This window comes from Panicum virgatum, chromosome 3K (assembly GCF_016808335.1).
Source record: "Panicum virgatum strain AP13 chromosome 3K, P.virgatum_v5, whole genome shotgun sequence".
Lineage (NCBI taxonomy): Eukaryota > Viridiplantae > Streptophyta > Magnoliopsida > Poales > Poaceae > Panicum > Panicum virgatum.
Genome location: NC_053138.1, coordinates 6503075 through 6523126, shown reverse-complemented (window position 1 = coordinate 6523126; position 20052 = coordinate 6503075). Strand labels below are relative to the sequence as shown.

At 46.3% G+C, this 20052-nt stretch overlaps 3 protein-coding genes and 1 long non-coding RNA gene across 4 annotated transcripts; 2 read left to right on the top strand and 2 right to left on the bottom strand.

Annotated features, from left to right (window-relative positions):
* Positions 1-4921, bottom strand: LOC120697122. Its single transcript, XR_005684373.1, has 2 exons — positions 479-4921; positions 1-399 (listed from the first exon to the last, which is right to left on the bottom strand). It is a non-coding gene; the product is annotated as an uncharacterized LOC120697122 (long non-coding RNA).
* A 649-nt stretch (positions 4922-5570) lies between these two features.
* Positions 5571-6314, bottom strand: LOC120700534 (probable E3 ubiquitin-protein ligase ATL44). Its single transcript, XM_039984791.1, has one exon. It carries the CDS (start codon positions 6312-6314, stop codon positions 5571-5573), a length of 744 nt encoding a protein of 247 aa, XP_039840725.1.
* Positions 6315-11846: 5532 nt separating this feature from the next.
* Positions 11847-14813, top strand: LOC120697120 (nudix hydrolase 15, mitochondrial-like). The gene is made up of 4 exons (XM_039980250.1): positions 11847-12249; positions 12357-12499; positions 14074-14193; positions 14302-14813. The coding sequence occupies exons 1-4, from the start codon at positions 11958-11960 to the stop codon at positions 14521-14523; spliced, it is 777 nt and encodes a 258-aa protein (XP_039836184.1). The 5' UTR covers positions 11847-11957; the 3' UTR covers positions 14524-14813.
* A 272-nt stretch (positions 14814-15085) lies between these two features.
* On the top strand, positions 15086-15922 carry LOC120697121 (signaling peptide TAXIMIN 1-like). Its single transcript, XM_039980251.1, has 2 exons — positions 15086-15505; positions 15604-15922. Exons 1-2 carry the CDS (start codon positions 15378-15380, stop codon positions 15725-15727), a joined length of 252 nt encoding a protein of 83 aa, XP_039836185.1. The 5' UTR covers positions 15086-15377; the 3' UTR covers positions 15728-15922.
* The last annotated feature ends 4130 nt before the right edge of the window (positions 15923-20052 follow it).

The following is a 20052-nucleotide window of genomic DNA, read 5'->3' as shown; positions in this document are numbered from 1 at the left end:
TCACATCAATTAGACTCTGACTCCATTAAGGAAACATCACAAAATAAGTACATGCATGTCCGTTTATAGTTACAACAAAGTTTTATTACGGTTTGTGGCTAAAGTTTGTGCACCGTTTGTGTCTAGAATAAGAAAATAAGGAAACATCACATCATAACACGTATTTTTATGGAAATAAAACTTTTTGTTGCTCAGGTGTCGGGACCAAGTCTAACACGTATTCTCAAGCTTATAATATATAAATATAACACCAATACAATCAACTTTTTGTCTTGCGCAGACATCTTTTAGCCAGATCTAGCCCGAAAGGATTAGTCCATCTTCTCTCGACCAAATCGCCTTCTTTTAGTCAGATTGCAGGGACGCCTTTCCTTGGCTAGTTTGTCAAGGATTTGTCATCTAAATCGCAAGTATTTGGAGAGCGTTAATCAGCTAGCACAAACAATTTGGACCAAGACTAGGGCATCAAATTTATTACCTGGATCCAGCACACTGCTACAGAAGTTTGTTCCTGTCAGATTCTGTACAAAGTAAGTAATTTGCAACTATTTAGACCTGAACATGAGCTGACCATCAAATTCTTTTTATACAGGATATATCATTATGGCATACAAAATAATTAAACAGTTGACAACAAGTGGACAAGCAGGGAACATTAAAGTTAAAGTAATAAGAATGTGGGAATCAATCAATTTTGCAACCGATGAACTTATGAGCCTAGATATGATTCTTATGAATGAACAGGTACATCTTTCCTGTTATAATTTTATCATCAAGTAATTTTTTGTCTTTTTATACATGCATCTTAACAATCATCATCATGTTTAATTACTGAACACAAATTTGAAATTGTTACAGGGCGAGACTATTCATGCTACTATTTGGAAAAATCTAATCAATAATTATAAAGCCAAGATCAATGAGGATTCTATCTATGAGCTAAGCAATTTTAAAATCCAAGAAGATACCAGATATCATCCAGTTAATAATGCTTTGAAAGTAGTTTTCATTTTTAATACCAATGTCAAAGAAGTGGAAGATTGTTCAGATAAATTTCCAGACTATTACTTTGAGTTTGCCTCTAAAGATACACTGCTTGCAAGGAAAAATATAGATAAGCAATGCTTAGGTATGTGTATTTTTATTTATTTATTATTTTTAATATTCATGTGCATTATGATAATAAATAAAGTATCATAATTTAATCACTAATTTGCAGATGTTATGGGATTATTGACAAAGATTAAACAAATAGAATCTAGAATGATATTGAAAAATACAGCTAATCCACGCCAAAAAGATATTCGCGAAATTGAACTTCTCATATCAAGGTAAAATTACACAGTACATAGCCATTGTTTTCTGAAACGTTGTTACTTTAACTTAATTTGGACTAATGATTGAATTCTATGACACGCAATATTTCAGGGATCAAAAAGTTAAAGTAACATTGTGGGGAGATTTAGCTCATTCTTTAAGTGAAGATGTTATTGGCAAGCACACAGTTGTAATTGTTACTTCAACAATGGTAGAAGGTTTGCAAGGTTAGTTCTTTCAACACAAGACATCATAAAGATGCTACTAATTTATGAAAGCTAACGTGTTAATGATCATATAATAGGTATGCTGTCTCTAAAAACTACCAACGGCACAAGATTATATAAGGATTTGGATATCCCTGAAACTTGGAAATTTATTGCTAGGTAATGAAGATGTTGTCCTTTTATTGTTTTTATTTCTTATGCTTATTTATTCTTCTTGTCCTAATACCACATATATTTTAGTGTTCCATATGAAGAAAATGTACCAAAACTAATGGAGGTAGACAAAAGTACACAAGGTACATTAGAGGATCAAATGTTTTATAATAGGAGAACTTTACAGGAAATTACCCAAATGAGGCACGAGAACCCAACAAATCAAGTAATTCATGAATTTCATTTTTTTTATTTCTTGATTGTTAAATAACCTTTTGTTGTTCAAAACTTTTCCATGGCATTTTACATTGCAGGATTTTGTTTTTACATCAAGGGCCACAATTGTTCGACTAGACAATGATATGTGGTGGTACATGTCATGCAATGTTTGCAATAAAATGTGCACTAAAATAGCCAACAAATATCATTGCAATAAGTGCAATACATGTCCTGAAGCAACAACTCCTAGGTAATAACATTGTGCCAAATAATATTTTACATTTATTATTTATTATCGTGACATTACATTGACAACTTTGATATGACAGATATTGGATTCGGATCCAAATTAGTGACCACACAACAAGCACTACCTGCAGTATATTTGACGACGAAGCACAAAGAATGCTCAAGACAACAATCACTAACATGCTAGATTCACTTAATGGAAATTATGAAGAGGTTCCTAAGAGCATACAACAGCTTTGTGGAAAAACACTTATCTTTCGATTCAAGCTTAGTGACCATAACTTGACAGAAGGAAAGGAATACTATTTAGTTAAAGAACATTTGAGCTAAATGATAAGCTTGAGATGAAACATTTTGATGATCAAGCTGAGGTAAACACATTTTTCTATATCTTTATCCTAAAATAATAATCTTTTTATGTATTTGATACTATGATAATTATCTTCTGCAGGAACATGTCACAAGTGGTTCATCTATCAAAACGTTATCAGGCATGGTTGCAAATATTGAAGAATTAGAGGATGGCAAACAAATCAGCAATTATTCAAGTGGATCTAAAGAAGAAGATTCAACAACGAAGAAACTCAATACTTTAAATAAAAGAAGACGTAGAGCACTGATTGTGGAAGATGACTCAGACAAAGATTGTGATGGCGAACAAATCAACAATGATACAAGTGGATCTATAGAAAAGGATTCAGCAACGACGAAAGGAAGACCTCTAAATCTCGAGTTTCAGAATTCCAATTAACATAACAGATGAATCAACATGCGAAATCAAGCAAGGAACTCATCTTGCAGAGCTGCTGAAAAAGACCTCTAATTTTGTGGGACGAAGCTCCAATGGCTAACAGAAAATGCTTCGAGGCACTAGACAAAAGCCTCAGGGAAATACTCATATTTAACAATGACAAAAGCGATAAAAAAACCATTTGGTGGGATGACCGTTGTGCTAGGAGGAGACTTCCGACAAATCCTTCCGTTCATTCCAAAAGGGAGGAGAGAACACATAGTGAACACATCTATCAAGCGATCATATCTCTGGAACCACTTTGAAATTTACGAGCTCACAGAGAACATGAGGCTCAGCTGTATATCTAACGATACAAAACAGCAACAGGAGAACAAGGAATTCGCTGAGTGGATACTGAATATAGGTGATGGGATCACAACATCAGATGAAGGAGACGAGTGGATCTAAATCCCAAGTGATCTGATGCTAGACACGGGAGATGAACCCAAAGAAACAATCGTAAAAAGCACCTATCCAGACCTTTTCAACAACTACCGAGACCCAAAATTCCTCGAGGAAAGAGCTATACAATGCCCAGAAAACAAAACGGTAGAAGAGATAAATGAGTACATAATGAGCCAAATAGAAGGTGAAGAAGTAACATATCTTAGCTCAGACAGTGTGTGCAAAGCAACTACAAGCAAAAGCATAGAGCATATATACCCAACGGAATTCCTCAACAGCTTGAAGTTCCCTGGAATCCCAAACCATGAGCTTAGACTGAAAGTCGGCCTTCCGGTGATGCTCCTTCAAAACATCAACCAGTCAGCAGGTTTATGTAATGGCACAACAATGACAATAACTCAACTTGGAAACAAATATATCAAGGCTAAAATTATTACAGGAACACAATTGGGCCAAAAAGTATGCATACCTCAAATCAACATGTCGCCAAGTGAATCTAAGTGGCTGTTTATGCTGAAAAGAAGACAGTATCCCCTAACGGTGTGTTTCGCAATGACAATCAATAAGAGCCAGGGCCAATCTCTAAAAACAGTCGGATTATATTTGTCCAAACAGGTTTACCGCCATGGTCAGTTATATATGGCATTATCTAGGGTCACAAACAGGAAAGGGCTGAAGGTGCTCATCGATGACTCTGAATGCCACGGACAGAGTAAAGCCAAAAACATTGTGTACAAGGAGATCTTCTAATCAATTAAGGAAATATAATGTACGGATATGAATTTGATGTTTCAAAAGTCACCATCTCAAATAAATGTACAATTCGAAATAAACAACTCCTTGCAAAAAAAATATATTCTAATACAAAGTACTTAAACATACGGTGCATAAACGTGAAATGTAATGTGCACTGTTAAATTGCATACCTAAAAAATTTACGAAGGAGGGAGGCGCAAATCTCAGGCAATGCCATGGGACGTGCATGCCTGGCGAAGCTCGAGGAGGCCGGCCAAGGGGGCAGGTGGAATCAAGGAGACATCCACCCCGCCACCTCCGACCCATCGCCTCCACCCCTCCGCCTCCGCCCCATCCCCGCCTGCGTACTGGAAGAGGGAGCCTGCCTCGATGCGACCAACGGCGGTGAGCAGATGCAGAGATGACGCGGCGAGCAGATGCGGAAATGGCGCAGCGAGCAGATGCGGAGGTGCCGGCGAGCGTCGTGGACGGAGACGCGCGTGGGGGCAGCGGCGGGCCTCCTCTGCCACGCAGCGCCGGCGCCATCGCGCGGACACCACCCGCCGCGCGCGCCCGCAGTCTCCGCCCAGGCCGCCGCGAGGAGGCCAGCTGTTCGCGCCGCCGCTGCCGTCCCCGACGAGGCCCGCTCTCCAAGCCGCCAACCCCGTCTCCCCTGCTTGGATCGCCAACCCGACAAGCCGCACACACCCGCTGCGCGCCGCACGCCCTGCTCGCCGGCCCCCTGCTCGATCTGCTCGCAGGCATCTGGGGAGGCCGTGGCCGAATAAGAATGGGGAACGCCTACGACTTTCTTGCCGTCATCGTCATTCCGTCATATTAGCAAACACAAATCAAAGTGCAGATTCCAGTCAAATTAACCCAGCGAGAAATATGGGCCAAAAATAATAGATGGGCCTAAAAAAATATTAAGATGGGATGCAAACAACGACGTTACATACATTCAAGCCCAATATTAAAAAAAAAACTCTATAGTTAAAGAAACATATATTTACGACAAAATATTTTAATACATTAATAATCGGAAAATAATAAACAAAACTAATAACAAAATTATTTAAAAAACTAAATATAATTTAAAATTTTCAAATTGAGAGGGGAAAAAAACTAGCTACCCGCGCCTTGCTAGTTTCAATGAATTTTAGTGAAACAACTAAGATCATACGACACGAAATGCGATGTGAAAGTCTTGAGCTTCATCTCTTTTTTTTTTAATCTCTGCTTGATTATTCTCACCACTTCACCCAGAGCAGTGCTATATGTGCAACGTACATTCAGATAGCACACTACGTACATCCGTCTATCCTCCAAGTTCTTCCAACCAAACCATCCAAATTGCTAATTAAGTCGCTTAATTCCCTAACCAAAAGTGAGAGAGAAAAAAGAACAGCATGATTAAGGCTACTCCTACCATGTACCTCTGATCGATACACACACTACTAGAGGGGGTACGTCTAGAGCTGTGCCTCCATGTCCCTTTCCCCGTCGTCCAGCGCCAGCAGGCTGTCCTGCGGCGGCGGCCACGCCGCCGACGTGGACGCTCGAGACGTGCCGCCGGCGGCCTCCTGCTCCTTGCCGGCGGCGCCCTCACTGGCCGGCCTTACGGCCACCGCCTCGGCGCGGCAGACGGGGCACGTGGAGTGCTCCCTGAGCCAGACGTCGACGCAGTCCCGGTGGAAGACGTGCATGCACAGGGGCAGCAGCCGCGCCGCGTCGCCGTCCGCCAGGGCGCCCAGGCAGACGGCGCACTCGCGCTCCTCGGCCTCGTCGGCGGCCTCCTGCTTGCGGTACACGAACTCCGGCAGCGCGGCGATGGCGTCGGCGTCCAGCCCCGTGGACCGCTTCTTGTCCGGCTCCGCGGCGGCGGCGGCGGCCGCCGCGTTCCGGGTGGCGGAGCGCCGCACGAGGTACCACCGGATGGCGCAGAGGATGAGCAGGATGGCGAGGAGGGAGCCGAAGCTGATGCCGAGGACGGCGATGTAGGAGGTGGTGGTGCAGCAGGGGCGCGCGGGCGTGGCGGCGGCGGAGTCGTGGCGCGAGGCGTAGGGCGCGCCGACGGAGACGGCGACCGCGAAGCAAGGCTGGTCGGCGGGGAGGCAACCCGCGGCGCCGGGAGCGTGGGCGGCGGCCGCTCCGGGAGAAGGGGAAGAAGACGGGAACAGCGACGACGACGAGGTCGACGGTGGTCGCGACGGCATTGCGGGCGGGCGGACGGGCGCGTGGGGTCGTCGTCAATAGGAGTCGGTGCATGCGCGGGCACAGGAGCTTTTGAAGGTGTTGGTTGCATGCCATGGCGAGTGTGTGGGTGGCGCGAGGGAAGTGCGGGGGAGAAGGCTTCTCTCTTGGTCTTTGGGGTGGGGAGAGGAGAGACGCGCGCTGCCGCTGACCGTGACCGCCACGGCGAACCCATTTGACAAGAATAGCCTGCCTGCTCCTGCCGTGTACGTTTCATCAGTCTCTTTCTTCCATTCTCCGGATCTTATTTCAGTTTCTCTTTTCATTCCGCTGGTTTTATTCACAGTCAGTTTCACTTGAGTTCCCTACTTTCTTTCTAGAATCAAGTGTGATTAGAGACGGCGGTTAATTGTAAAATTATTCAATCTCCTCATGCTCCTTGAATGTTGATTCGATGACTCAGATTAAAATTTGCACGAAGGGATTGATTTGCACATGATATATTCCCTTTACATTTCCCCTTATATCTTTGTAGAATCTTCACACAACTTGTGCCTTTGTCTTGAGTTTTTTCAGAAATAAGATTGAAAGAAAGAATCATGATAATCTCAGATTGAGCATAGAAGTTAGGTTGAATAAGGAACCCCCCCCCCCCCACCCACACACACAAAAAAAAGAACATGTTTAGTACAGCTGTGGACTCGAGATTCCATATATGATTTTGAGTTTGTATGGATGATAAAATGAAGTGGTCTAATAACAAAATTTCTAGAATGAAATACCTTTCATGTATTCACAGCTCTAGCTAGCTATTTCTAGAAGTAGTTTGGATACGGTGGCTATAGAATTTTTTAGAGTTGAATCTGTGCAATAACCATAGTTTGGATATGGTGGCTATAGAATTTTTTAGAGTGGAATCTGTGCAATAATGCCTAAGATACTGCATCATTCAGGCCCGTCGAAGGCCATGTGCAAGGTGAGCAGCTGCACAGGGCCTCCAAAAACTGAGGGCCCCCAAATCGATAGTGTCAAGGCCCATAGCAGCACACGAAGTCACGAACCGTCGGCCAATGAAGAGTGGCCCATTGACTTGCCTTCCTGGCTTCTTTCCATGCAGGCCTGCTTCCACGAGAACACGAATCGTCGCTGTCGCCGATGCTTCCTTTCCTAGTTTCCTTCGACCGATCGCCTGAACGTGACCGCAGCGCTCGTCCCTCCCTCCGCTCGACGTCCGTCCGTGCCGTCGCAGGTCGCCGTGCCGCCAGCGACCAACCGCACCGTCACTAGCTTGCCGCGCAGCGCCGTCACCGGCTCGCCGCGTCACGCCGTCGCCGCTCCGTCGCCGGGTCGCCGGTCGCCACGCCACGCCTGCACCTGCTGACCTGCACCGCTCATCGGTCACCGCTGCACGTCATCGCCGCATTAGACATTTGAGGTGAGCACATGGCACCGAGCTTTAAACTTTTAACCTAGTTTTGTTGTTGCTTTCCAATTTCCAAATTCCTATCCAGTAGGTTTCCTAGTTTGTTTGATTAATTGATTATTCCGTTAAAAATTATGACCTTTTATCCTAATGCTACTATTGCATATAGAATTTTGTTAACCATTCCTGTGACTGTTGCATCTGCGGAAAGAAGTTTTTCTAAACTGAAGTTGTTGAAGTCTTACTTGTGTTCAACTATGACACAAAAACGACTCAATGGGCTAGTGACGATAGCACTTGAAATTGATGTCTTGGAGAAGATTAATTATGAAGATATAATTGAGGCTTTCATTTCAACAAACACTAGAAGGATGATGCTTTTTCATGGAATGTGAGGTCGGTATTATGTTGACTTGTTTATCAATAATCATTCGATAGACTGCTAAATACTATATGAATCATATATATTGAAGTTCTATTATTTAGTGAAATTACATGCCTTGTTTCTATTAGATACGATTTCATATATTTTAGGGCCCCCATTTGTGTTTTGCACACGGGCCTCCAAATCCCGGAGACGGCCCTGGCATCATTACTTTACCATCACGATCGTCCATAGTCCCCTTGAGAAAAATTGCGTGGTTTAAATCATTTTTGTGTTGAATTTAAACAAAAATAAAATGGCTCAATGAAATAGTGCAAGGAATATAGGTTATTTGCATACTATGCATTAAAGGAGAAACCCAGTCAACTACCTAGAACGAGCAAAGTCCTCCAGAGCTAGCTTCATGTTTTTACATATTAGTGTACGGTGATTGTATGTTTTTACAAGAATAAATTTGACACTAATGTATCTTTAGATCTAAATCAGTGTTGGAAGCAACCAGTGAAATTATAGCAAAAGGTCGAGTGACGTGGCTTTGTATACATTGTCATGACAAAACAATAATTTTTTTCGTGACCTTGTCTGAACACGTAAGCAATATGATTGAATAGATTGAGAAATTTAAATATTTGTCATCCTTATGGATGACACTCCTCCGTTTGCCACTTTTAAAATAGAGATAACATATTTGCCACCCGAACAGTCTCTAATGCTTTATTTTTGCCACTTTTGGCGACGTGTCACACTAACTCACCCTGCCAGCGTGGAAAAGATGGGGGAAATGACCACCTTGCCCCTGTCACCTCTCTCTAGCCCTCTCTATCAGGTGGACCCCACCCGCTTCACTTTCTCTCACCAGCTGACTGATGGACCCCACCTGCCATCCCCAACTTCCAGTCAGCCCCATCTCTCCCTTCCCACCGTATCCAGCGCACCGGCTGCAGCTCGCTCTGACTTGCCCTTCTGCAGGCTGCTCAGCGCCATCCGGGAGGTCGTCCTGCTGATGCTCGCGGTCGTGGGGCTGTGTTGCCTCCCGCTCGACGACGTGGGCGGCGGCTTGGGCTCGGGGGAGGGCCCGCAGCCCGAGGAGGTGATGGAGTAGCTGCCCGCCGTGGAGGACGGCCAGCTCGTGGCCGAGCGGCGGCGGTCGGCGTCGTCGTCGTCCCCAGCAGCAGCGGGAGCCACGTTCCGTGCCACGACGGCAAGGGCGAGGTAGAGGCCGCAGTGTCGGCGACGTGCATCGTGTGCCTGGAGCCGTTGGATGCTGCGGACGAGGTATGGCGGCTGGGCAGCTGCGCCCACGCCTTTCACCACGGCTTCATCGATCGATGGATCAACCTTGGGCGGGCGACGTGCCTGCTGTGCCGCGCCGACATGCTCAAAGGGAGAGACGGGGCTGGCTAGAGGTTGGGGATGGATCTGACAAGTGGGGTCCAACTGACAGAGAGGGCTAGAGAAGGAGGAGACCGGGGCAAGATGGTCATTTCCTACACCTTTTCCATGTTTGTGGGGTGAGTTGGCGTGTCACGTCGCCAAAAATAGCAAAAATGAAGCACCAAACATTGTTCTGGTGGTAAAAACGGAGGAGTGTCGTCCATAAAAATAGCAAATATTTAAATTTTGAGTAAAATGCACTTGGGGTCTTTAAACTAGTTGACCTATTCTGTTTAGATCCATGAACTTCAAAAGTGCATTTTTAGGTCCACAATCTATTAAGTGTGTCACTTGAGGTCCAAAACGCCTCTGACCAGCGTTGACTGCCTACGTGGACCGCCACGTCTGATCAAACGTGGCCGTTGGCCGTCACGCGTGCTCCACTGGCTCGCCCCCTTCTCCCCTTCATGCTCCGACTCGCCGGCTGGATCCGCGCGCAGCGGGGTGGGCGGCCGGTGCGGCGGCGGCGGGTGGGCGGCGCTACGAGCGGCCGGCGCGGTGCTGCGGGCGGCCAGGGCGAGGGCAGCCGGCGCGGAGGCGGAGGATCCACACAGTGCGGCGCGGCGCGGAGGCGGCGGAGTAGGGGCGGCCGGCGGAGCGCACGACGACGGTGGAGGGCTCGAGCTCCGCTGCTCCCTCTTCTCTGTGCGCTGGCGAGGGCTCAAGCTCCGGGTGGCCCGCGCCATGGCTGAGCTCGCCCAAGCCGGCTGACATCTCCCACGCCCCAGCACAGGTGGCCACCGGCGGAGCGGCGCCGGGAGAGCACAGGTGGTTGCGGAGGAGAGGGGGGCCCGACGGTGGGCCTTGCGGAGGCGGAAGAGCAGGCCCCGCCCCTGGCGGCGCCAGCCCCTCCCTCCCCATGCCTTCTCCCACCCGGACGGCGGCGTATCGGAGGAGCACAGGCCCCAGCCGAGCTCTCCTCGGCTCCGCGCCCCTCAAGCTCCGCGGCGGCGACTACGACGGTGAGCTGCGCCGGCCTCCGTCCTCCTCCCTTCTCCGGCGCGCCCTCCTCCGACCACGCGCGTTGCGGGGCCGCGCCACCATCCCCGGCTCCCTCCGCCGCTCGTATCGTCGGGGCGGTGGGTGAGCCCCTGCCCCGACGTGGGCAGCGCGTGGCTCGGCGCAGACCCGAGCAGCTCCCAGAGCTCTGGCGGCACCGCACGGACCCCAGGTGGTGGCCGCGACTCTAGGCTCGGGCGGCGCGGAGTCCTCGTCGGGCGGCAGCTTCCTCCCCCTTATCCCTCTCCCTCGTGCGCGGCCGTGGCGTCGCGCCGAGCGGCAGCGGCGGCGAGCTGCTGTGCGCAGGGCCATAGCGGTGAGTTTGCACGGTGGCCATGGCAGCGACGGCCGAATCCGTGTTCCTTCCATTCCTCCATTGCCGCCGCCATGAGCTCCTTCCCCGACGCCAGCCGCCGTCGATTCATCCTCTTCGGTGAGCCATTCGTCGATTCCTCGCACCCACAACTCCTCCTCCCTCCCCTCTACCCGTTTGAGCCCTCACCCGGCCATTTGCCTCGTCGTGCCGAGCTCTTGGCGTCAAAGCTCCACCCGCCACCACCATCCTCCGCCGGGCCGCCTCCTCGCCGCCGTTACCCGCCCTGCGCCCGACCGGTGAGGTTCGCCGCACCCCCGCACAGCCCACGCACGCGCCATCCCTGCCCCTGCTCGCCTCCTTTGCCGCCTCGCCGCTCGTCGCCGCTGGTTCAGCACCGGCGTGCCACTCCACGCGCTGACAGCCGGCAGAGGTGGAGCGCACTCGGCAGGATGCCGGAGGTGGAGGAGCGGGAGCAGGGGCCGCCGGAGGTGGTTGGCATATAAAGGAGGGAGGGGAGTGGGGGCCGCCGGAGGTGGTTCGCACTCGGCAGGACGCCGGCGCAGCATGGCTGCGCGCGCAGGAGCGAGCGAGGCACGCGCAAGCGACCACGTTGGATCGGACGTGGCGGTCCACGTAGGCGATCAACGCTGGTCAAAGACATTTTGGACCTCAAGTGACACTTGAATATATCGTGGACCTAAAAATGCACTTTTGAAGTTTATGGACCTAAACAGAACATGTCACCTAGTTTAAGGACCTCTAGTGCATTTTACTCTTAAATTTTCCTTCAACTGGGTACGATAGTTTGTAGGTCAAATAAACCAAAATAGCATGGTTATTTTTTTTAAAAAAACATGGTTACGTGCATTAAGCGATACTCCAGGGAGTAAATATAACTTTGTTCCCTTTTGACATTTTCGTTGGAAAATCTGTTTTTTTTTAAAAAAAAGGAGCTACAGTAGATCGCTTCGATTGGATAGTGACCGGACCCTTGACCCAAATGGCGGTGGCAAGGTCACAATCCTTGGGAGTTGGGACGGCGGACGGCGGCGACACCTCCAACCCCACCTCGGTATCGCCACCGCGGCGCCGTTATCACCGTCGCAGCCATGAGGCCTCTCCTTACCCGCCTCTTCACCTCCACGCACATTGCCATGGCCTCCTTCTCTTCCTCTCCGTCTAGGCGGTTGGCCCATCTCCGACGCCATCTCGCCTCCTCTTCCGGCGACCTCTCCTCAGTAGGCGCCCCTGCCGCAGCCGCCGACGCCGTCCCCGCGAAAAGCCCGCGTCCGGCCGCCTCCAAGGTCCACGCCGCCGTGCTTGTCTGCTTCTTCGAGGACCCCAGCGGCGCGCCCCGGATCCTCCTCACCAAGCGCGCTTCCTCCCTCAACTCGCACTCCGGTAAGGGGACGCTACGATTCTTGCCTTATTGGCTAAATCTGAAACATTTTCCGTTCCATGTTGGCCAAATCGTCCATAGAGTTCTTGAATTTCTTGGGAATTGTTAGGGGAGGTGTCGTTACCCGGGGGGAAGGTGGACGAGGGGGACGCGGACGCAAAGGCCACGGCTCTGCGGGAGGCGAAGGAGGAGATTGGGCTGGACCCGGCCCTTGTCTCTGTTGTGACAGTTCTTGAGCCCTTCCTGTCCAAGGTAAATCAAAATTCTGCTATGAAACATAACCTAATGCAACAACTGTTAGATTTTACCAACCACTTCTTGATGAAAAAAACGCGTAAGAGATCATAGTGCATAATTGCTGGAGCAAAAGTTTACAGACACATCATTATGTTGCATCTTCTAGTCCTGTGGTTTGAGATGTGTGAGAGCCTGAGAGGCTGGGAGCTAAATACCAGTTCTTCTGAACGAAGGGAGCAAAATAGCTTCAGTGGGAACAATTTGAGTTCCTTCTCGCCAGAGGATAGCTGCTCTATTCATGGTTATTTTCCAGGTTTACTGTAAACTATCGATAACAAAACTAGGCCCAATACGACAATCACTGTTAAATGCTTGACCGTAATGCATTTAGTGACAATAACTCTAGATAAATATATGTAATAATCTTATTGGTTGATTTGATATATTCTGCTCGTTCAGTATCTTCTGCTCAATGTGTTGCAAATCCTTTCTAGCCACATTGTTCAAGCTAAGCATTTTTCTATAATCAACTTCTGAGAATTCATGCATGTCCACTGGGACAAAATGATGATATTTATGCTCCAAAATGAATTTTTGGGGAAACCTTGAGGAGAAAACCACATATTTGCTCATACCTGAACTTGGATCACTTAGGACCCAAAATATGCAGAATGAATTCTTACCTCTCAAAACTTGCTAGTATGTATCTCTTGGCTCACTGGATTTACAGGCTCTAAACCCTCTTTTACTTGATTGACATTTTCTTATAAATGTTGTTTTGTGGAACAGTGTAAGACTATTGGTTGATGAGACCAGATCTATTGATCTTGGGTTATGTGACAATTTAAGGCATTTTTATGAAAAATTGGCAATTTGAAGTATGATAATTTTGTAAGATAACAACAAATTTGTTATTTAACCTATTAGCTAAAATTTAAAATGAATATGAAAGTTCTAACTCGAAAACATTTCGTGTGGCATAAAAATGAACTTAAACTCTTAAAGTTTACTAAAACTGTTGGTCTGGGAATGGATTGACTTTATGCAGTGGAGTGGATTTTTTTTTTGGTGCTTCCTATGGTCTGTTTAACTTCAAATCCATCTTGTGGATTCATCCATAGACTGCACATCATTTATTTATTTTTTTCTCTGCCCTGCCAAGATGGCATGCCACTGAGTTATTAGGTTAATGATCAGAAATATTTAATGCATATTAATAAGGGCCTACGAATTTGATGGAAGGTTCTGGTGGTATATGTTATGAGTTTACCTGTTTAAATTGATGATAATCAGGGCTGAGCAAAAGGTTTTGGCCACATAGCTATTAGAAATCCAGTACTCCCTTCATTCAAAAAAAAAAGATGTTTGGACAACCAAAATGAACTAAGTCAGTTTATTTTGGCCGTCTGGAATCGTTAAAAGGGAGAAATTTTCAGTCAAAGATTCAAAATCATGCATAAATCGCTCCATGAATATGGATCTTTTATACATCAGTAGTTTCATATATTTATGATGTAGAACATGCTTTCTACTGATTCAGTGGGAATGCAGATTGGCCGCAACTTATGCTTCAACCTTCCTTTTTGCAGAATGGCCTCAATGTTGTTCCTGTAATTGGCATGGTTTCAGATAGAGCATTATTCAAGCCTGTCTTAAACAAAGCTGAAGTGGAGGACATCTTTGACGCACCACTGGAGATGTTTCTAAAGGTGTTGCTTCTCTACCAGTCATCTTAATGTAACGATTCCATAAATGTTTCTTTTGGCCGGTTAGATTCTTCATATGGTGTGAGTTTGAACATTGTATTGCATCAACAGGACGACCACCGGAGAACAAAACAAATGAATTGGATGGGCATAGATATTCCTGTCCAGTTTTTCGACTACGAGGCAGATGGCAAAAAGTTTGTGATTTGGGGCCTAACTGCACACATCTTGACCCGGGCGGCAGCAGTCGTTTTACAGAGGCAACCATCGTTTGTGGAACTACCAAGACCCAAAAGCACACCCATAGCCGGCACTGATGAGACAAAACCCTGATGGCTGATGTTTTATGATAATATTGTCAGGGGTCGTTTGGTTGTAGAATTATCTTTCTTTCCCTCCACATGTTGGCTGGCAAAGTTACCAAAATTTGTTTGTACATTCCAATATAGATTTGAATTGTATTTTCATGTATAGCAGACACGAAATATTACTGGCACATTTGCCCCATCTTATTTTGGGGTAATGACCCCTTGGTGGAAGAGGAGGGCCACTGCACTTTGTGACAAAGGAATGTATCATAAACTCTAGAAAAATATGTCAATTTATTTTCCACACTTCCTATATTTCTATTATGACAGAAAATATGGTAATTTATTTTTCTCCACGCTTCCTCTTCCACCAAGTGACCCTCCCAGATCTAAGGGTAGTCATTGTTTAGTTGAACAGCTGCATTTCCTTTTGCGAACTGCTCGGATTTTCATTGTTGAAAGTTGAAAGTGAAGCCTGCCAATGCAAAGATGAACTAGTAGCAGTTCATCGTACAAAAAAAGTTATTCCTCATGCCTTTCTCAATTGTTTTGCCTGGCGGCTATGGCAATCAGTCAATGGAAACGGGCAACTGTCCCGTTCGTTGACACGGAGGGTCCTCACTGAAAGCGACTTGGAAGCAGCTCACTTCCTCCCACTAACGCACGCAGCAATTGGCACACTCAACAAGCCAAGTCTCAACCCACCATAGAGAAGAATATTGCAAAAGGGAGGAGAGGAGGGCGCCCTGGCAGATTCAGAGTAGCATTAGGGAGGCCAGATCGCCATCCAAGAATTAGTAGCAGGAATCGATCACCAAACTAACCAAGCAAGCAAGCAAGGGAGTCAGGGAGTGGGGAAAGGCAGAGCGGCCGGCGGCGATGTGCTGCTGCGGCGGCGACGGCGGCGACGGCGGCGAGTGCCGGCCGCTGGGGTGGCTGCTGGGCCTGCCCTTCGCGCTGCTCGCCGTCCTCGTCTCCATCGTCGGCGCCATCATCTGGATCATCGGGTACGCGCCCTCCCTACTTGTTCGACGTCGACGCCTTTGTATTGTCTGCTCTGGTTCCATGTGAAATTAGTAATTCTGAGGCCTTGGCGGTGGTGCAGGCTGCCCATCTCGTGCATCTGCCCGTGCTGCCTGTGCGTGACGCTGGTGCTGGAGGCGGCGGTGGAGCTCATCAAGGCGCCGCTGCACGTCATGACCTGGTTCACCTCCAAGATCCCCTGCTAGCCGTTCATGTCATGTGTTCCTTCATTCATGTAAAAAAAAAGATGATGGGGTCAGGGACAGGGAGGGCAGACCAGGATGATTTGTTTTTGTTATTATGCAAATCGGGCTGTGAGCCTGTGACTACTGATCGATGATCATGTGTCTGTTCTTCTGTTTCCTCGTGGGTTGATTCGACTATGAGATGGAGTGGTTTCTCGTGCCTGTTCTTCTTACTGGTAGGTATTTTTTTTCATGGTGGCGATTCCATTTCCGCGAAAATTCAGAGGCAGGAACATAGCCGCCAAGGTAGTCGATCAGTCACAGGTCGCTGTCGGTGGCTCGTGCCAACACTGCTGATCCAAGTTGGAAACCCGGCGGGCGGTAGCTAGGTAGGGACGAATGAATTTAGGCAACCTTCAACACGTTGCAGGGGATCTCAAACGCCTAATTCTTATGGACTCCCGTAACATTCCTTGGTGATGGCTCTTTTCAGTGTAATCTTTTTGGTACCCTAATTCAGGGGAATTATGATTCCTCCAATGCTGCTTCTAATTCCTCAATACCTTCTAAAGGGTTTGTGCATTTTGGGTGGGGGTGGGGTGGGGGCAACTTGCATTGTTCATAACTGGCCTATCAACCTATGCTCCCACTAATTTGAATTATATAAGCCAGTAATTATAATTATCTAGCTTATGCCCTCTTCATCTATTAAATATTCTAACACATACTCTAAAATACATATTTATCATTATATAGTTGCAATGAATTTCATTTTGCATCACACATACATATATGTTTGATATATATATTTAGTTAAACCATTTGTTTGTGAGTTGGTATTCTTATCTCTTCCGTTTGATATATATATTTAGTTAAACCATTTGTTTGTGAGTTGGTATTCTTATCTCTTCCGTCATACATGGTATATATCATGAGTAGTATTTTTATATAAATAATATACCAATGATGATAAAAATAGTAATTTAGAATATTATATTAGTGCACTTTAATATTTGTTTTAATTATATAATTTAGATTCAGACTCTGGGAATACTTTAAATTTTAGTCATAACATAATTGATAATTTATATGAAAATTTAGGAAGTTATTTGTATTATTTTTATAATGGTGTAGGTGGATAATTTACATGAAGATTAGGGGGCTGCTTTAGATTTTTTTAATAATGGCAAAGATAGGTAATTTAGATATATATTTAGATGGTTACTTTAGTCTATTTTTATAATGGCAGAGGTGGGTAATTTATTAGAAAAGATAACAGATCCAGTGACTATTATGATTAGAGTTGTCGGATTGATGGCGGATGTTTCTAATTTGTGTGAGAATTTCTATGATTTCTTTATTTTTTTAGAGTGTCCATCTAAAATCTTAGGTGGCTTCACGTGGAAGCTTAAAAAGAAGAAGCAAGGAAACACCCCCATTGAATAAATTCATCGCGTCAACACCTGTCTACAAATTTTAAATTTCTCCTCACGTACTTTATATTGGGCGTCTTGCAAAAGAAAAAAGAGCTTCATACATGCGGTTACAAATTTGCACAGGAATTGCATAATGGCATGATTTCAAAAGGGCTTGTTTTTTTAGTATAAAAAAAGGGCTTGTTTTTTGAAACTTGTTTTGGATTTATCTAAATCTCATCCCAGTCTTTTGGCCAAGTTATTTGGACGGACCGGCTCGCTTCGGCCTTGTTTTCTGGCCCAGGACAAAAAACACTGCATAATTTTCTTTGGCCCATCATCACAAAGTGCTGACATGACAACATAATCAATAAAAATAAAAATCCAATTGAGAGTAGTCAGAGTGGCAAATTCAACCTGTTCTATTCTATGCTTGTGCCAGTGGCCAATGAGTGTACCAGCTTGGACAAGCTTTATTCGCTCGACCGGTCTACGGAGTAATCCTGATGCTCACGATTCTCCAACCAATCACGCTCATTATGATCGAACTTTTGTTAAGCAGACTACTAACTGTCCCTCCATCGGATCCACAAACTCATGCATCTACCCTCTTTTCTTTCTTTTTTTTCCTCCCAACGATTCTTCCTTGTTTGTCATGATCACAAGATCAAGAGCCAAGCCACCATACCACCTGTGCCTGACTTTGATTGATTGCTGTTCTCCGGTTGGGGCGACGCCTTTCCGGCGTCCACGGTTGGCTTTCAGTTGCAGAGTTGAGGCGGCTTTCGCCAAAGGCTTATATTCCCTGTTCCAAGGACCTTTCAGTAGCCGCCACCTTATCATGACAACAGTGTGAATGTACTACTGCTAGTTGTATATTCAATCATTTATATTATGGAAGGATAGCTGAATGACCTCTAATCCTTCTGAGAGAGTGCGCCTGAGCTGTACTTGCAGGAGACCTGTGCAGAAGAAAACTTGTTTATCGATCGATGTCTGAACCTGATGGTGATTTTCTTTCCCCACTCCAGCATGCAGCTGCATGTCACAGGATACATTTACAGACATGCTGCCTCTGTAGGCAGTACAGTAGCTAGCTTTAAGCTCTCGTGCGGCTCTGAAGCTGCTACACACAGTGGCAGGTTGTATCGATCTATTCACTTTCCTGAATAACTTTTTTTTTGACACGTTTCCTGAATAACTTGAAGAAGAATCAGATGATGAGTAGTTGGAAACCAGGTTCAGCAGCAGACTGCAGATGATGTTGGAAATGCAGCTGTGATCATGAAGAGTGGAGCCCTCCCTCGGGACTGAAGCTGCATGAATGCCTACAGCTCGTGCAGGAATCGACTTGGAAGCTTGGTTGGCTGCCGTGTCGGACTCTGCCTCTGCAAAGGCCCAAACGGAGCCGGAGAGCCGCCGGGACTGGTCCTGCATGCTCACCGGCGGCGGATCCGGCGGACGCGGAATAACAATAATATATACTACTCCATGAAACGTTTGCAAAGCATGTGTCCTGGAGCTGGAGGTGTCAGCGTCCAAGTTGGCTGCTCGGCAAGCTGCATCCATCCGCTTTCTTCCAATGCCATACCCATACGTGCGTGAACCTGCAATAGGAACCTAACCTTTGGATTCGATTGCTGGGCTGGGTTGCGTGGGGTTCGTTCTTGCCGTCAAATGATCATGTCTGCTGCATTGATTGGATGGATGGCACGGTGGAGCCATGCAAGACGAGGACGATCCTCATCCATGGGCAGCCATGCAATACTAGGCCCTGTTTGGATCACTAGATCCAAAATTTTCGCCAAAGGAATCTTGCATGCATGGTATATCAAATAAAGTTTATTTACAAAATCTTTTCACAAATGAGTGTAATTTGACGCGATGAATCTAATGAGCCTAATTAAGCCATAATTTGCTATAGTGATGCTACAGCAACCATTCACTAATCGTGGATTAATATACCTCATTAGAATCATCTTGCAAAGTAGCACTAGGGTTCTGCAATTAGTTTTATAATTAGACTTTATTTAATACTCCTAAATGGTAAAATTCCATGATCTAGAATTTTGGATCTAGAGATCCATCATCTTAGCATTATTTATTTTCTTCAAAAAGGTCATGTGCTTGCGTAGAAAAGAAAAATACAAAATTCATAATGGAGTATTTTGCCTGCTTGTTAATTTTTGACAGAAGATTAGAGGTCTGCTGAGCAGAGAGGACCTTGGAATTTGCAAGACAACAATGGCTTAGTTATTTCCCCCAATTTTGTAGGGGACAAAGGCTAGCTATCCATACGTGGCCCTGGATGGAGGCTTGAGTTGAGTGTCACTGTCACCAACCCTAGGCCCTAGCTTTGAAATGCTTCAAGAGGTCACTAAAGCTCATGCTAGCACCGTGGCATGCAGGCAGAAGATTAGAATCTCCAACGATAACGACACGGAGACATGAGAGAACGAAGGAAAGAACATGTTCACCCATGCATGTTCTAGTGCTCTAATCTAGCTTCCAAGCAATGTGAGGGGACCAAATGACAGACTACAAGCACACAGAACCTCCAAGAGCTTCACACTGCAAAAAAGGAGTAAGATTAATTGTGAAGCTACTAGCCTACTACCAAAGCACCAAAGAGAGCCCAGACAAAGGGGTATGTCCAAGCTTAACTGGTACAGTGCCCTGGGCATCCACTAGTTGGTAAAGTACCAGTGGTTGTTCGCGTGTTGTTATCACCAAACTGTTTTGGTTTTGATCATCTTTTTGTCTGTCTAACTGATATTGGTCCTGATTTGAGTGGCATCAAGGTTTGAAAAAGGAGGGGGGCACGGCACACTGCAGTACTGCACCAGTATGCCTATCTTCCAAGCTTCCAACAAATATGTTCCATTTTATTTGACAAAACGTTCCCTTAAGTTAATAACCTTGATTTAGTGT

What these genes read in the sequence shown, in the direction of transcription:
- LOC120700534 (XM_039984791.1), bottom strand. Translation starts at nt 6,314, where the DNA reads ATGCCGTCGCGACCACCGTCGACCTCGTCGTCGTCGCTGTTCCCGTCT.
- LOC120697120 (XM_039980250.1), top strand. Translation starts at nt 11,958, where the DNA reads ATGAGGCCTCTCCTTACCCGCCTCTTCACCTCCACGCACATTGCCATG. An exon ending in CTCCCTCAACTCGCACTCCG is followed by an intron (nt 12,250 to 12,356) that starts GTAAGGGGACGC and finishes GGGAATTGTTAG; the next exon opens with GGGAGGTGTCGTTACCCGGG. An exon ending in CACTGGAGATGTTTCTAAAG is followed by an intron (nt 14,194 to 14,301) that starts GTGTTGCTTCTC and finishes TTGCATCAACAG; the next exon opens with GACGACCACCGGAGAACAAA.
- LOC120697121 (XM_039980251.1), top strand. Translation starts at nt 15,378, where the DNA reads ATGTGCTGCTGCGGCGGCGACGGCGGCGACGGCGGCGAGTGCCGGCCG. An exon ending in GCCATCATCTGGATCATCGG is followed by an intron (nt 15,506 to 15,603) that starts GTACGCGCCCTC and finishes GCGGTGGTGCAG; the next exon opens with GCTGCCCATCTCGTGCATCT.